This window comes from Chenopodium album, chromosome 3 (genome assembly GCF_948465745.1).
Source record: "Chenopodium album chromosome 3, dcCheAlbu1.1, whole genome shotgun sequence".
Classification (NCBI taxonomy): Eukaryota; Viridiplantae; Streptophyta; class Magnoliopsida; order Caryophyllales; family Amaranthaceae; genus Chenopodium; species Chenopodium album.
Window position 1 is genome coordinate 81,492,865 of NC_137836.1, and position 18,076 is coordinate 81,510,940.

The 18,076-nt window shown below is 34.9% G+C and overlaps 2 protein-coding genes across 3 annotated transcripts; both read left to right on the forward strand.

Moving 5' to 3' along the window:
* Positions 1-1,043: 1,043 nt before the first annotated feature.
* On the forward strand, positions 1,044-11,523 carry LOC145624475 (B3 domain-containing transcription repressor VAL1-like). 2 transcript variants are annotated; one of them, XM_081677518.1, is made up of 13 exons: positions 1,044-1,120; positions 1,520-1,678; positions 2,860-2,941; positions 3,026-3,127; positions 3,915-4,564; positions 5,122-5,218; positions 5,323-5,497; positions 7,540-7,616; positions 7,696-8,118; positions 8,594-8,643; positions 9,404-9,517; positions 9,613-9,680; positions 10,301-11,523. In XM_081677518.1, the coding sequence occupies exons 2-13, from the start codon at positions 1,566-1,568 to the stop codon at positions 11,050-11,052; spliced, it is 2,703 nt and encodes a 900-aa protein (XP_081533644.1). In that variant the 5' UTR covers positions 1,044-1,120; positions 1,520-1,565; the 3' UTR covers positions 11,053-11,523. The 2 variants fall into 2 exon arrangements, with proteins under 2 accessions (XP_081533644.1, XP_081533643.1); XM_081677517.1 differs by having other exon boundaries at positions 1,058-1,332.
* A 940-nt stretch (positions 11,524-12,463) lies between these two features.
* On the forward strand, positions 12,464-15,469 carry LOC145619575 (transcription factor RF2b-like). The gene is made up of 4 exons (XM_081674291.1): positions 12,464-13,085; positions 14,051-14,183; positions 14,366-14,450; positions 14,704-15,469. The coding sequence occupies exons 1-4, from the start codon at positions 12,559-12,561 to the stop codon at positions 15,072-15,074; spliced, it is 1,116 nt and encodes a 371-aa protein (XP_081530417.1). The 5' UTR covers positions 12,464-12,558; the 3' UTR covers positions 15,075-15,469.
* Positions 15,470-18,076: the final 2,607 nt, after the last annotated feature.

Sequence of the window (18,076 nt, forward strand, 5' to 3'; positions counted from 1 at the left end):
TATTCATAAAATTAATTCTCATTTACTTTGCCTTCACATATATTGCAAGTTGACACAATATGTACTTCAAATAATCAAATATTGATCACTTAACCTTCACGGCTTCACACGTTAGACATGTATGATAGAGAACATTATGTATACAGAATTAGATGATAAAATGCATAGAGATACAATTATCTCTCATATGCAAGCATGCAATGAGCACACGTATGTAATTCAAATAATCAAATATTTTTATTCCGCTTTCACATTCCGATACAATATTTTTGATATATATGCATGTATAAAGAAACAATTGTTTCATGTTTACAAATCGATACAAGTGTGTACGTATATATTTAGATACAAATCTTGGTTAATTTACACCTGCTTTTATGTGCCAGACATTTAAAAAGAAAATTAAAAGATAAAAGCATGCATGCATAAAGATTAATAAAGATACAATTATGTCATGTGTACAAGCTAAGTTGCCACAAGCTAGTATGTATTCAGGCCAGGTTATCAAATATTATTTTATTTACTTTGTTATCACACATCTAATATTTAAAGATTAAAGATATATAAAATCATGAATGCATGTATGGGAAACAATTGTTTCATGTCTACATTACATATTGGGAAACAAGACAATTAGGTTTGGCTTTTAGGTGCCAAATATAGCCACCCACTACTTCTATTATGTACTTGTATGTTTTTTTTTGGATCGTGGACTCAAGTAGCAAATGAAGAAGTCTTACAAAAGTCATATCTTTCTCTCTCCTCTCAAAATTACTCCAATGTAAAAATTTTAAAACGGTGTGTGTGTCGTGCATGCAAATTTCCTGAGGTTGTAATTTTTTTTTGACAAGATGAGGTTGTAATCTTAATTTCTTGCTTTTGTTATAAATGGGAATTTTGATTCTCTCATAATTTCATCAAATCAAACTTTATTATAATATTATTGTATCTCAATTATTTTTATTACCATATAATACAAAGTAATAATAATAAATAATATAAATATATAGATTAAATATTTTACTCGTTTGTTAGCAATTTGCATGCACACCACGCTTTCTCTCTCTTCTATAGTTCGTCTCCCTTACCCTCTTTGCTGTTACTCGCTTTCATTTCTTGGGTAATTCTTTGAATTCTCTCTCCCCTAAATTCATGAAAAAATGATTATTAGATCTTTATTTTTATGATTTTTGTAATTTGACGACCCAGATTTAGTTTAATCTCGTCAAATTATTATAATAAATTTTTTTAATTTTTTGAATTGGGTGATTATGATTGCTCAACTTTGACTCTACTTAAATGTCACTGTGAAGAGTTACTCCGATTTGTACGGTAAAGTTGATTAATTTCTTCAATTCTTCTGTTTTTAACGTTGACATGGTTATTATTTCGAGTTTTGCGATGATTTAAGTTAGCGGTTTCAATTAAATTTATCTGGGTTTTTTTTGGGTTTTATTTGCATGAGATTTAATAGTGTAAAGTTGTTATTAATCTAAAGTTTTAATCTTTAATATTGCAGATTAATTGGAGTGGAGTTTTGGTAGTTTTTTGGGTTTTAAAATTTAATGGGGTCAAGAATTTGCATGAACACGTCTTGTGGGGCGAATTCTACAGTCCAATGGAAGAAAGGCTGGGAATTGAAATCTGGTGAAATTGCCGATCTGTGTTTCAACTGCGGGTAACTCCATTTTGCTAATCTTTAATTTGTTTAATTCTTTAATTACTGCCGTTTTTTTGCATTGATTTGTATTGTTTTCAACTAATTCAATTCATGCTTTCGTGTTGATTTCGTGTTTGTGTTCGTGTTCGGTTTGTGTCGTGTCGTGTTATTACTTTGTAATTCGGATTCTGGATAAATGGCTGCTGCTGTCCTTTGCATTTTTGGTTTTGAACAATTTGAATTTTGCTTGTTGATTTACGTTTGGAAAGTTTTGGGTTCTTGTTGAGTGTTTGGCATTATCCCAATTTCGGGTTTTGTCTTATACATTCATAATGTATTGTTGATTGTAGTTACTGACAATGTTCATTAGTGTAAAATTGGATGGTTGCTGCTGTGATGTGATGAACTGCTGATTGAGGATTTTAGTTTTGTTAAAGTTATGTTAATAGTAGTAAATAAGGAGTGGAAGTGACTTTATAAATGAGTGGAATGATGGAATTAAGCACATGTTTGTGCCAAAGTAGTAAGGTGAGTAGGGAAAGAGGAAGATAAGGCATGCTTTGGAAAGTTTATTCCTTTATATACGTAAGAAGAACTCTTTCGTACTTGAAAATTTTATTTGAGCGCAACAAAAATGTTAAGAGTTTGGTAAAACCTTTGCTGCTTTTCTATTGCCCCTAATAGATGATTGGTAAATTTTTTTAGCAGAAAAGGGATGTGTATCTAAAATTTCTGCATTTGTATCTGTATGATTAGTGTTGTCGCTATTACTCCGTGTCTTTTTGTTAACATATCTGGTCAATATTACTTACCATTGTTGCATGAAAATTTGAACTCATCAGATTGTTTAGGTTCGTTAGAGTTAAGCTATACGCGGCTTCAGTTGTCAAAAGTTTCTCATACAGGCTTGGTCTTTTGTTTTGATTGCTTTAGTTCCAATTCACATGCAGGCTAACTTCCTCCTTTTAAGTGTTTGCTTATGTTATGATATTTCTCTTGGGGATTGGCCTGAAAATATGATTTGATTTGTATGCCGAACTGTTGACTATGTCATACTTGGTATGTCTTGGTGTTCTAGGGTAAACCTTGACTTGTTTTTTTTTCATCTTGACGTGCATAACATGATATGGAGTACAGTAAAAAATTTTGATTCTGTACTCACACAGTCACAATTTTGACTGTTAATACTTGATGTGTAGATCTTCCTACGAGAAATCAGTCTACTGTGATACATTCCATCCAGAGGAAACTGGTTGGAGAGAATGTAGTTTGTGCAACAAGGTATTATCTGGTTGCCCATTGTTTTGCCTTAGGCTTTCTTGCTGCAATATATTGATATGACTCTGTTTGGATTTCTCGCTACAGCGACTCCACTGTGGTTGCAGTGCTTCAGCATCACTGATTGAGATTCAAGATTTTGGAGGTATATGGTGTATTAGCTGTGCTAAGAGTGCTTGTTGTCCTCCGGTAAGATCACTTAAATCCTAACCGAAGATTCAGATAATCCAATGTGATTATTGATTAATATTGTGCTTGATAGAATAAGTACCAAAAGTTGTTTCTGATGCGAACTGTATATTGTTCTAGTAAAATGACGCTGTCAACATCTCAGTCATGTGCCTACAATGTTATTGTGAAAAAGAAATTATTTCGGATACTTAAAGTATTTTAGTAGAAGGTCAATGTACAATCAAAACAAAATTAGATCTTGATTGTTTTCTTTAATGATTTGGCCAAGTTTTTGCTGTCAGTAAGGACAGTAACTAGCAAATTTGGTTCTTTTTGTTTTTTTTTTATCCCATTAAATTCTGCAAGCCTGTATCAGCTGTATGTTAATTAATCATATGGAAACGAGCAATCGAATGCATGGGTTCCTGGACTGAGTTCAGATGCTGGTTTTCTAGCTATAAGTTCTGAAGTCTTTTTCCCCGTCCGTTTTTTTTCCCTGGTGAGATGGTTGGTTGGGCTCTTGTCACTTTTTAATCATCAATTGATTTTTGGTGACTTTCAGCAGGTTATTGGAGTGAAACTCCAACCCCCCCCCCCCCCCCCCCCCCCCCCTTTTTTTTAAAAATTAATATAATGGACTGTTTTAAAAAGATTTAATAAATTGTCTGCACTTCATATTCGTTGCAAAGTAGCAAATGTTCGATGTATATCAGATCCTAGATCATGTATATTCTGAATTTTAATCGAATGCTAATATTATTTATATGAGTGACTAAATGAAAATTTGTTCTTCTATGTTATGCAGATCAGGAAAGATAAGTTCTCTGGTGAAGCTCAATCTTCAGAGAAGTACAGTAATGCTAATGATCTGCAGAACAATAAGCCAGAAACTAATGCCATTAGTAATGGGAATCTTTTTAGTTTGGGCAACATCATCGATACTAATATTCCTAGATTTTTGCCTCAATCTCCCCCTGCTCTCACAAATGGACCTTTTGGGCAAATCAAACCAGAGGCCAAGAATTCCTCAATTGGAGTTGCTGGCTTGGGTTTTTCAAAATTTTCTCACTCACTTACTGGACCTACCCTTTGTGCTCCACCTAATGAAGATAAAGCAAACACAGGGGCCAAGGATGTGCAAGAATCACAAATGCCATCACTGAATATAAGCTTGCGTTCGCCTTCAGAAACCTCAAACTTTGGCCTTACTTTTTCTGGTGGAGTTGAAGAAGGAGATAATAGCAGATCATCCCTCTTTCAGTCAGGGCAAAGGCCTCGACAAATATTGCCCAAGCCTCCAAAGAACAACCTTGCTAAAGTTTCTGATGCAAATAAAAGCTCGTTTTCTCCTATGCGAGTGGCAAGACCACCTGCTGAAGGCCGTCTGCGGAACCAATTGCTTCCGCGTTACTGGCCTAGAATTACAGACCAAGAGTTGCAGAAGCTATCTGGAGAGTATCCATCATATTTCGTTATTCAATCTGTGCTTTAAAGTGTTTTTGATCAATTGCCTGCATTCTACAATGCAATGGGTTGCTTTTTCTTTGACTTTATTTCTTTTTTTTTTTTTTTTTTTTTTTTTTTTTATTTATTTTTATTTTTTGTTATACTCCTTTCGTCCCTTGTCTACATGCCCGTATTCCATTTCGAGGTAACCAAAACTACATGCCTATTTCTATTTAAAGAGTGTATTTTTTAACAATATTACACTCTTTTTTATGAGTGGTCATCATTTTTCTTTAATGTTGTGTATTTTTGACATCATTTTCCAACACTTTCTCTCTCCCTTTCTTCAATAATTACCAACTACCTTTTCTTTTTCTCTATCTCTATAACTCCACATGCATATTTGTACTCCCAATCATTAGTTTTAAGAAATCTACAACTTAATATTTATGAAAAAACCCAAATAGGCATGTAGACAAGGGACGGGGACAAGATTATTTTAGCCTTATTCTTCAATATTCACCTATTGTGTGTATGTTGCTTATCTTAACTGCATCATCTTTTAGCTTGAAAACTACAATAGTTCCGCTTTTTGAGAAGATTCTGAGTGCTAGTGATGCTAGTCGAATTGGCCGCTTGGTTCTTCCCAAAGCTTGTGCTGAAGTAAGCTTCCCATCATATTCTGTAATTTACAATATGGTTAGATTTATTACTTAGCTATAATTTATGCAGAGAGTTTCTCGGTTTAAAGTTCTTTCTTTATGCAGGCATATTTTCCTACCATTAATCAATCAGAAGGTCTGCCCTTGAAAATTCAGGACATTAAGGGGAATGAGTGGACATTTCAGTTTAGATTTTGGCCTAACAATAATAGTAGGATGTATGTTTTGGAAGGAGTAACCCCTTGCATACAGTCTATGCAATTACAAGCCGGCGATACTGGTATTTCTTGAGCTTACCTGTTGCTTCAATCTCTATCACTTTGCTAAATGGAGTATTTAGGCTGTATATAAACTTTTGTGTTTAAATCTTTTCTTTTAATTAATCGTTTGAGGGATAACTTTGTGCTTCTCCGTGTTATCTCATGTTCCTGTTTTCATAAAGTCAAATCAAGCTTGAATGCTAAAATTTAGTTGCAAGGACAATTGTCCATGTTCTAGTCTTTGCGTAAAAGCTTTTTAACAGTGTAGGATATTGAGGAAATTTGTTAGATACTTGGACGGATTGTGAGTTGATTGGGGCATAAAATCAACCCATCTTTTTTAATGGTTTAACATAAGTCTAGTTGGATGGTAATCCGATGATCATACCATGTACTAATAGTGGCTTAAAAGATTGAAGCAGAATTGCAGAAGTTTGAAACCCAGATTGGAAGTTGGAGGGTTTGATACCCCAAAGTAGAAGAAAAGTAGCATTTGGATAGCTGGATAGTGTTCAAATTTACTTCGCCTATGTTGGATAGTGTTCAAATTTACTTCGCCTATAATGGATAGTGTTCAAATTAACTTAGCCAGCATTAAGTTATTGAAAGGTGAGAATCGAAGCTTTACTGTAACTCTTGGAAGCCTTCCTCTTACACATTAATCCTCGATCGAACTCAGAACCATTCTTAAGTGATACCTCTTATTCTGTTTTATAGGTTTCAACTCCTTTGTTTTCATAAAACATGCATAAAAAATGGTTTAGAATACTCCAAACCCATTCCTTGTGTATGAGGTTTAATGGTTTTTCATAATGAAATAGGCTCAACCAAAAATGTGGAGAAAACCAGGTGTGAAACTGTACAGACTCATGCATTTTCAGCCTTCGCTCACCCATTCCACTGCTGGATTTCTCATTCCCCTTTTGTTTCCATTCTTTTATCCATATTGCCCCTCTTAGTCTCTTACTGTCCACTCCCCTTGCTTCCTCTTCCCTGACCCTTTCAATTTTGTCTTCCTAAATCCAAATAAATCAATTGACCGTTGTTTATGTTGCCCTTTTGATAGTCAGATTTTTTCTTAAGTTGAAGTTTTGACTTATATTCTATGTGAAGTAGGCAAATCTTACTTGGATATCAATCCTCATCCAAATGATTATTCGACCATGGGTTCCGCCTTGCGTGTGGATTGTAGGATGCAGAGAAAGATTGAGAAGGCTGATGGGGGTGAAAATGGTAGCCACACATCAAGGAAAGAGAGATAGAGAAGTAGACGGAGGCTTGACCGCTTGAGGGAGGAGGAAGAGTAAGGGTACATAGGAGTCACTGGCCTTTCAAAGTTAATTAAGAGTATTAGAAGGAGAGAGCTAGATTGAAGGTTACTAAAGATTTTCATCCATGGAAAGAAAATGGGGGAAGGGCCGACTTTATTTGACTTTTAGCCAAGCAACCTATTGAAGCTTTTTAACTTCTAAGTAACTAACTAATTAAATGTTATCAAAATCAGAGCAGGCATGATTTCTCACACTTAATCACCACTTTATGAGGGTAGTGTTATTCATTCTATTAGTGAGATGGAAAGAGGAGGGGGAAAGAAAAAGGATAAGCTTATTTGTTTTATGAAAGTAGTCGATAGTACAGTGAATCTTAAAACTCCCTTCGTTTTTGAACTACTTCAATACCTGTCTTCCACAGTCCGACCATCAATTATTCTATTTCTGTATTTATAAAACTGGCAAACTGTTAAAGACCTTATAGTTTCAAACACACGTTATTAGTCAAAGTTGATTAATTTTGACCATCAATTCATAAAAGGGCAAGTGCTGTTAAAACGGAGGGATTATGATTTGTTAGAGTGACTCCTTGATTACATCTTAGCCTTTTGTTTCTTAGCATTTTGAAACATTTTTATTATTCCATGCTGGTCTGAAAATGAGAAGTTCATTTAGTGCTTTGTGAATTACTATGGGTATTCATGGATTTTGAGTATTCTATTTCCTTGAGCTTTGTGGTTTGTCTTTAGCCAGATAACTATCTAACTCTAATTTTGACTTCTTCTGTATAGTTACATTTAGCAGGATTGATCCTGGAGGCAAACTTGTCATTGGATATCGTAAAGCATCAAATACTCTTGAAGTACAGGTATTTCATTCTGAATTCGGTCAAAAAAAATTTGTGCTGTGTAATCATGGTGTCAGCTTATACTTTGTTCAAATACCAGGATACCCAAACATCATCAGCAAATCCTAATGGTGTTGCTCCTGGAGAAAGTTGCTACCCTGATGTGGCTGACAGCCTGTCTGCTAGAAATGACCGTAGTGGCCTGCAATCGATGGGTGGTGCCAAAGATAATCAACCAAATGTATTACCTGAACAGTCAAATTTGGTGAGTGGGAACACTTCTTGGGGCAAGAGTGAGAAGCTGAAGAACAAGCTGAAAGAGGATGTGTTGGAGCAACCTAAACCATCTGACAAGAAAAAAATGCGAAACATTGGCTCCAAAAACAAGAGGTTGCTAATAAATAATGAGGAAGCTATGGAGATTAGAGTTACATGGGACCAGGCACAGGACCTGCTTCGTCCACCACCAAATGCCAACCCAAGCGTTGTCATAGTTGACGATTTTGAATTTGAAGAATATAGTGTAAGTTGATACGAGTATATTAGGTTATTCTATTTGTCTTTGTCTCATCATTATACTTGTCGTGTAACAGAGAAGAAGCTTGTCCTCTTTAGACTCTATCCCCCGCTTTTGTTACTCTGGAATATTCAGCATACTAAATTTATAGTATCTTCTTATAAAAACCCTGGGCATATGCATTTTCTTTGTTAATTTTTTTTCCCTCCTTTTTTTCTTGGAGTAGAAAAAAGAAGAGAAGGGGGGGGGGGGGTTATCAGATCATGCAAAATGTGCCCAAATTCCTTTAGTTTTTACACCAAGTACTTTTGTAATATAGAAAAATTAGCATAATGTTCCTTTCTTTGTCCCAATAATAAGCATGGGCCATTGTACATTACCTTATAATTCAGGGTTACATGCTGATTCATTTTATTTATTTACTACGTATTTATTTATAGATGCATGATTGTGATTATCATTACTAATTTGTGTGACTTAGGAGCCCCCTGTTTTTGGAAAGAAGACATTATTTGCCACTCGACGTTCGGGGTGAGTATTATTCTATTTTTTAATTAAAAAATTCTGACAATAATTTCTGTATGTCCATTTGTGATACTATTATGCTGCCCTGCCGAGTGTTCTCTGAGTCCCAATATTTTATCTTCTTTTAGACTGAAATATAAAAAAATTGCAATGTGATTTAATTTGTGTTACACATCATCTACATCACCCCAATGCCAGTAAAGGAGCTCCGATGCTATGTGGGGTAGGAAGATGGGATGTATGCAGCCTTTCCCTATGATAAGACTTACAAGAGAGTTAGTTTCCAACTGACCCTCAATCTGATATGCAAAAACAATTTGTTACTTCGCAGAAATTAAAAGTGCAGGAAATTGAGCAAGCCATTTATATTCATAAATATGAATATATGACAGTATATGCTGTATTGCAGAACTCTCAAAGAGAATACTTTTTAGTGTGCTTACCTTTTCTTACTCTAGAATTTTGGATGCTACCAAAAACACATGCCTCATGACTTATTTGCTTATGTTGATGTCTTCTTTACTTAAGCCAAAGCATTCTCAAGTGTGAAACTCATTTTCCTTATTTTGTTTGTAATTATTCCTGAGATTGTCCACCTTACTCCCCCCCCCCCCCCCCCCCCCGGCTCTCATTATAATGGTCATTAAGGGTCAAGGATTAATGCTCTGCTTCATAACATAAATATCATTCATTTTTTATACTTGTTGAGTTATTGAAGATACACAATCTCCTTTGGTTCAGAATGATTAAAGTCTTATTTATTCAGGGCGCAAGAGCAATGGGCTCAATGTGATAATTGTTCAAAGTGGAGGAAGCTGCCCACAGAGACTTACCTGCCATCAAGATGGACATGCTCAGAGAATTTCTGGGACTCTACCAGGTTTATGACATACATTGTATTCAGTTTATCATTAGATTTGATGGAATATTGATGAAACGGTGTGTTTACTCTCATTTATTTTTATTTGCTCTTAGGGCTTTGTGTACATCACCAGAAGAGACATATCCAAAAGAACTTGATAATCTTATCAAAGGAAGTAAAGGTTTGTCAGAGAATTTCTTTCTATTTTCAGATTATTCCTTATTTCACCTTGATATGCCTTTCCAGTCACCCTGTGTAAAGATCCTATGGATAAGATGGCATTACCGAAAGATTTGCAAAGACATTTGCTAAATAAGCCTCCGGGTTGAATAAGCACACATCATACATGTACACAGATGTATTCACACATGCACACTTAGTGTGAGTGGGAGTGGGGAGGGAAGGGTTTGCATGGTTTCCCTATCTCGGATGGAATGGAAGTTTAAACTTGTTTGAATACTCTGCATTACCTACGTTCATTGGGTTGCCTTTGTTCAGCCTTCTAAAACCAAAAAACATTGCTAATCAGTTGGTGGCTTGCTCACTTGCGTGAGGGTATAGGACACCAGTATATGCAGTGTCTGTGGACTTTGAAAGATTGCCTGATAGATAAAACTTCTGAGGATTAGTGGATATTTATGTTTTATGCTACACACAAGAACTTTGCCATGTGGCTTTTATTTTCTTATAAGTCATCCAATATATTCTTACTGCTCCATACCTCGTGGTTAAAAGCAGGGTGCCAGACTACCAGGTCAACTGAGTGACAGTATGTGACACTTTTCTTTCCTTTTGTTTCAGAGTCCAGGAAGCGAAAAGCTGCAGAAAGCCCTGAGCAAAGATGTGAGCCTTCTGGCCTGGATGCTCTGGCTACTGCTGCCACCCTAGGGGACAATGACGAGCCATCAGCTGGAGCCACTACGAGGCATCCTCGACACCGTCCCGGATGTACTTGCATTGTGTGCATTCAACCCCCAAGTGGAAAAGGCAAGCACAAGCCTTCATGTGTATGCAATGTCTGCTTGACTGTGAAACGCCGATTTAAAACACTAATGATGCGCAAGAAGAAGCGCCAATGTGAACGTGAGGCTGAAATGGCACAACAAAAGAGCAATGAACTGCAAGTTAAAGGACCTCAACTTCCAAAGAAACCTGCTGCAAATGATGTAATGCTGAATAAAGATAATTTGGAGAATGAAGTTAGTCAGGAAAAAAGTCAAGAAAGAATGCAGCTAGATGAAGGCGAGAACAGTAGCAAGGGTCACATAGATCTGAATTGCCACCCTATCCGTGAGGAAGATTCAACGGCAGATGCTCAACCAAGTGCGGGCATTATGGCTCTTGCTCAAGCAGCTAGTGCTCCTGATATGTACATGGAGCCAAATGGGCTTGCAAATCTTCTGGGAAAGCAGCCGATGGACACTGATTCTTGTTTGCTGCTAAAAACCTGTGATTATGTTGACAAATGTTTGTCAACTAAGGAGGAACATCACCTGTCAGTTGCGAAGGAGCAGGAGCAATGCAAGGCAGATGGTGTGGGTTCTTCCAAGTAGCATGCTTTAGATTAGTGAAGCAATCTTATCTACTCAGTCCTCAGTTAGCTACTTCTGCTTCAGCCCTGACTCAACATTTGGTTTGTACATTCATCAGCTTCTGGTTCTTACAAGCGGCGTACACCTTTAGTTTTTTTAGTTGAGTCTTTATTTCAACAACTTGAACTACAGTTACATAAAGAGTTAGTTAAGTCATAGCGTTCGAGTCTTTTTTTGGCATGAGTTGGAAATTTGGAAGAGACATTTCCTTACTCAAAGAGGTCAATACTGCAAGTTTTATGAGCCATCTTTGACCTCTCTGTGTAGTATCTGTCATTCTGTGTTCCAAACATTGTACTGTATTATATAGGGATGCTGATGCAGAATGTCTCAAGTGTTTCTCAATTGTAAGGAACAATCATAAATCATGATTTAGCAAAAACTTATAATTTTCGTCAATTATACTAATATAGTAATATGCAACTCCTGCAATTTCCTTTGTCTCATGTAGTATTTTACAAAGAAATTTGATGATAAGCTCTTAAGAATTTTATGATTTGTTTCAATTGGTGGTTTTTGGGAGTTTCACTAACAAAAAAAAATAAAAAAAAATAAAAAAAAAAAAGGAAATTTTCTTTAATGACTGTTTAATGCTTAATGATCAAGAGGTAATTTTGTTAGTGAAGCGAAAAAAAGTTCACAAGGCCATAATATTCTTGTTCAGACAATACATCTATTATATACCATACAAAGGATTTTACAAGGAAAAAAAATAAGACTCTACTCTTCAACCTTTTTTTTTTTTTTATGTTTATTTTGTTATTAATATCAAATTCTTGTAATTTAAATTTCAACTAAAACCGATCATATAGAACAAGTACGTGCAAAATCCAAAACTTATGGATGAGAGATGGCGACCCTTGTACATCAATGATCACTTCATAATCATAATGCGTGGCCGGTGGACTTAATCACTTATTCATCCAACCAACATCTACTTCTAGTTTTACCTTTACTATCAACTTTTTTTTTTTTTTGAAAAATCTCCGATTCTTTTTTTTTTTTTTTTGGAAAAATCAAATTATAAAAATAAATAAAAACCTAAAATATTACTAACCCTTACAATGCAATAAAAAAAACAGAGGATTACTTCGTTAGTCTGTGTTACAGCGATCACTTCATCAGTGTTATTCAATTAGTATTACAAAGATCAATCAATAAGTGTTGTAAGAGCTGCTTATTCTTTTATAAAGTCCTTAGTAAGTGATTGATTAATACATGATGTTTTATAGTGATCTTGTAACATATGATGATCGTATGTGTATCAACTCTCTCGATGAAACCCAAATAAAATAGGGGCCAATGGCGTAAATATAGACAAAGAAAATGAAGGAATGAATAGAGAGCAATAAATAAATTTTGGTGTAATATTAGTGGTAATTAAGTTGCGCGTTTGTGTGTCCGTCCTTTTCTCTCTCTTGAAAAAATCTCTCTCCTAAAAATTGATTCTATCTCTATCCAATTTCCATGGCAATGAAACCAGATCCATCAACCTCCATTCCTAATCCCGACATTAATGCCAAACCTCTTTCCTCCATTTCCAATGGCATTCCCAATTCCAACCCAAACCCCAATCCTTTCAGAGGTCCCCACCATCGCCGCGCTCACTCCGAGCTCAGTTTCCGAATAACCGACGACATGGATCTCTCCTCGGATCCCTTCACCGGATCCTCCACCGAAGAGATCGGATCCGAGGACGACCTCTTCACCACCTACATTGACGTCGACAAGCTCGGTTCCGCTTCCGGATCTGCTTCTCATCCTTCCGACGACTTCCAACCCAATCCCGCCATTGCCACCACCGGCCTTGCCCTCGCCGTTGACGCCGCCGATAACAACAACAACAACAATCGTCCTCTTCATCGGTATAGTAACTCCGTCGATGCCACGTCATCTGCTTCTGCTAGCTTCGGTGAGATCATGGATGCTAAGAAAGCTATGCCTCCTGATAAACTTGCTGAGCTTTGGACCATTGACCCTAAGCGTGCTAAAAGGTTTCCATTTTTCCCTCCCTTTTTTCAATTTTATTTACTTTTTATTTTTATGAAATTATGAAATTGATTTGTAGTAGAATAGTGTAGTACTAGATCATTATCATGATAACTTTTTTTTTTTTTTTTTTTTGAGTAATTGTGATGTAGACTTTACTAGTTTAACTTGCTTATATGCCCAATTATAGTATAAAAGAGAAAAAAGGTTGCATCATTCTTTCATTTTGCCTTTGATGTTGACTGATTTTTATTTTTTTGGGTCATTCTAGATCTTGTGTAATGTGAATTATGTAATGTGGGTTTATTGCATTTTATATATCTGATTTATTAATTGTACAAAAGCTTTGTTTTTGATGTACGAAGTATTATTGGATTGGAGATGGAAATCATACCAGTTTCAGCTTGTTACATTGTCTTTGATTTATAGAAATCTGTTTTTGATTACCCTTTACATTGTCTTTGATATATAGAAATTTGTTTTGAGTATAGGTCCGGTACAGATCATCGGAAATTAGTTTTAATAGGTAAAATAAGGTGAAGTGAACGGCACCTTAGTTTTAAACTTGTGAAAATCAGTTGAGAGAAGTAAGAGTGAGTTCAAGACAGCAAGATCTTTATCATGGCCATTTGTATGTTCGTGGCATGCTTCGTATCTTATTTACTTTTCCGATTGGTAGATTGGCTTTTTAGTGACATTATTATCAATGGTTTTGGAGTGCACACTGTTACATTGTATTGCAAAGTAATGAGATGAGACTTCAGTGTTTCATGGGAATTTAACTGGTTGTTGTGGCTTTTTTTGTTGTTGGTGTTTCATATATCCAATCATTGCAATATGCACACTTTAGAGTATGTTTGCTTTATAATCATATTACTTTTGGAAAATTAGGGCCCTTAATTGGTGGTTATTATGTTGCTTTCCTTATTTAATGTACTTGTGCCTCACAGTGGTTTACTTGTTGCTGCAGGATTTTGGCAAATCGGCAGTCTGCTGCACGTTCTAAAGAGAGGAAAGCTCGATACATATTGGAGTTGGAGCGTAAAGTACAGACTCTTCAAACTGAAGCAACCACCCTTTCTGCACAACTCACCCTGTATCAGGTATTTTTGCTGATCTCACACCATCAGTAACTTAAAAGATCCGCTCTTAAATTTAGATCCACTTGTTCTTTCATTTAGATTACGGAGTACAAGGTTTTAGGATCTGGAAATTAAAGGTACTTTAAGGATTCTCTTGTGTGAACTTGTTGTGCTTACGTTTCTTTTATGAATTTATTGTTTAGAGGGACACAACTGGTTTGACATCTGAAAACACAGAACTTAAGCTTCGGTTACAAGCCATGGAACAACAAGCTCAGTTGCGAGATGGTGAGTCTCATGCCCTGTACAACATTAAACATGGATGGGATCAAAATTTAGGTTTGAACAGTTGATTTAGTTCGGAATTTAGCTGCCAATATACAAATTTAAGTTTTCAACTATCAAAATATCTTGATTTCCTTGTTTCAAGTCAAAAACAATATCACTAAATATATTGAACTTGGCTTGACAGGTCTCTTCTTTTTGAATTTTGTTGGGGTATAGATCTTTAAAATCTGCACTTGTCTGTTTATTTTTTCAGCACTCAATGAAGCATTAAAGCAGGAAGTGGAGAGGCTTAGAATGGCCACAGGCGAAATGATGGGTCCTTCAGAATCATTTAACTTAGGGATGCCTAGCATGCAATACAATCCTTCTCCCTTTTACTCGCTACCTCAGCAACATGTCTCTCAAGGCCAACATAGTATGCAAATGCCATCATTTCATCAATCTCAGGGAAATAATAATAACATGCACCATATGCATTCATCCAATTCCCAAAACCCTTCAGAATTTATGCCGAATGATCCCCTGGGAAGATTACAAGGGCTTGACATTGGCAGCAGAGGAACACCCGCTGTGAAATCTGAAGGTGCCTCGATGTCTGCCAGTGAAAGTAGCACAACATTTTGACGTGCGCTCAAGTTGCTGACTAGCTGACTTCTTCAGAAAGTGTGTGTTTGGTAGATTGTCTATAAACTGACATCATTCAATTAGATAAGGTACTATTGATTTGTTCCATTATTTATTCTATTCGTATCCTTTTCTCTGGGATCACGTCTATTTAAATTGGTCTCAAGGATGATCCCCAAAGAGGGGATCGTTGTAGGTTACTGAGTTGCTTCATCTTCCTCCCGATTTTTTTAGTTCTGCTGTGAAATGTTGTAGCATGTGCGACTGAAAGGTCATTCGGCATGCCAAGAAAGGCTTCTGTATTTTATTTTATTTTTTAATTTTTTTTTTCTAGTAACTTTTTTGTGTACTCAAAACCTGTATTATTCTTCTCAATCCATTTTTTTTTTATTGTAGCTTTCTTACACTTGTTAATGATGAAGCTAATTTGAAAGGTGGGCAATCCTGGTTGTTAGGCTAGGACCCAATGTTCTGTTAGGACCAAGATTTCTTTTATTTCCTATGATGACTCGCGCTATTTATTGTTAGCACTTCAGCATGCCAATGGCACCTAAGCTGCATGGCTGCTACTATTGAAGCATCATCATTAGCCTTTTGAATTTTTTGGTGGAGGCAAGAGGAGCATCTAAACAAAGTCAATAGCATTGTCCTTTTTAAACAACAAAGTAGCAAAGTCAATTTAACATTAAAATTATTTCTCTAAAATCAAAAAGGCGGAAAAAAAAAAAAAAAATTGCGATCAGAACCTTTAGGTTAAGGGACTATGTTTTTCAAAAGTACTTAGGTCCTCAATTGGATCTTGGAAAGGTTTGTTTAGTTATTAAGAGAGCAATGATTTGTGTACATGTGAGAGCATTTACACTCATGGGAGAGCTGAGAAGTAATGAGGAAATTTATCCTCTCACGTGGAGAATTTATGAGATTAGGAAAATTGGATTTTCTCATTAAATCAACTCATGTGCTAGTGTCAATTTGAAATAAACATATCATTAAAGTTAGAGGTGTCAAAAGCACACCCGATCCGAAAAATATCCGATTCAAATTAAGACTCACATGAACATAATAATTTAGCATGACTCAACTTTAAAAATTTACCCGACCTGACCTCGTCAGAATTCCGATCATTGTGGGTCATTGTGGCAACATTGATAGATTTTTTGGAGTTAATGGTGTTAATTGATATTCATCATCTTCTTCCTCCCACCTTCTTCCTGTACATCTTCTCTTCTTCCAACCTTCCCCTTCTTCTACATCTTGTTTTTTCTTCCTCCCACCCACTTTCATCTCCTTTTCAAGCCGTTTGACTCCGCAAACACCAATCTTTATAATGGGAAAGACTATAATTTTCTCTTTGCTTCTGGTCCTAGTGTTATTTTGTATGTCTCTCGGTGAGTGCAACCAGGCTTTCTTTTTTACTACTCGTATATAAATTGATGTAAAAGTGTGTATTATTGTGCATGAGTTTTTCTCTGAGAAATATAATACAATTAATTATTTAGCGTTAAAAAATTAAAAAAATCATGTAAAACAAAAGTATGACAACTAGACTATACTATAAGTTTTTTTTTAGTCAAAACTATTTTCATGTTTATTCTCCTACTAGATTAGTGCCCGTGCGTTGCACGATGGTTGATTAGTAATTTTTTCTATAATTTTTTTATCTTTTTTTTTGAAAGAATAATTTTTTTTTATCTTTTGTAGCTGATAACTTTCTAATATGATTTGGCTCGTTATTTTTTTTTAAAAAAAATTTGTTATATAAATATATAAAATAAAACATGTACTTAAAAAAAATTAGTTAAAAAATGATGCATCATAATGTAATATTTACTATGTTATTAAAAATATACTAAAATGATGGTCAGATTAAATATATTAATGTTGTAAATGTATAATTCATTAAGCTTATACGTTTAGAGTGGAAGCTAAATAAATGTGTATTTACTATTAAAAAAAAATAAAAAAAAATGTGTATTAATTTGTTCAAAAAAAAATGTGTATAATTAGCTAGTGTAGAGTATATACAACAATATTGATGTCAAATTCAAATTTCACGGGAAATTTTTTATAAGAGTTTGACACGTAAGCACTTTAAGAAATTAATGACATCATCAATGTTTTGTTTTAGTAATAGTTAATAGATTTATTTAATCAAAACTAAAAAGGGTAATATTGAGGGGTTTTTTTTTTCTTATTTTTTTTTATTTTTTTTATATATATTTATTTAGTAAGAGTGAATTGGCAAATCTAGCTAGTTTTCGAAAAAGTTTAATAAATTAATGGTTATAATTAACATTCTTTAACCCTTGTAATTTGTTATTTATAGAAAATGGCAAAAGCATTGGAATTGGAGCTACTATGCTCATAAACAAAAAGGTATCGATAATTCTAAGGTTGCTTTGCTAGAGTCCCATTGCGAACCAGCAAGCCCATGTAGCGATGATAGTTGCAAAGGAAATTGTATGATCCAATGATAATTCCTTAAGTTTTTTTTTGGTGCAAAACTGATAATTCCTTATGTTGTTTACATAAGGCATCATTTTTCTTATGGTGATGCATTGAGGGTGTCATTTTGATTTCGTATAGTACCGTAACCTTTAATAATAAACTCGTTCTTGTTTCTTATATTTATTAATATGATCTACTCTTTCTTTTAACATTTAGTTATTTAATCAATTATTTAACGAATATAGTAGTACACTAGTACATAATACAACAGATTAGATTAGATGGGTCAGATCATGCTAGCGAGACAGAGTGATGTATGATCACCTCTAATGGACCTACACATGCATATCTTATAAATAAAATAATACTCATAATTTTTAATGTATAAACTAATTAATTTAGAACTATACTAGAACTTCACAACTCCTTAACTAATTTCATTTATACTTTTGAAAATGTCTATTTTATTTACTTACTTACTTTTTATTTATTTACATTGTTATAGGTTGTGTAATTCATGATTGTATTAAAAGGCCTATTCTAATTAACTGAAC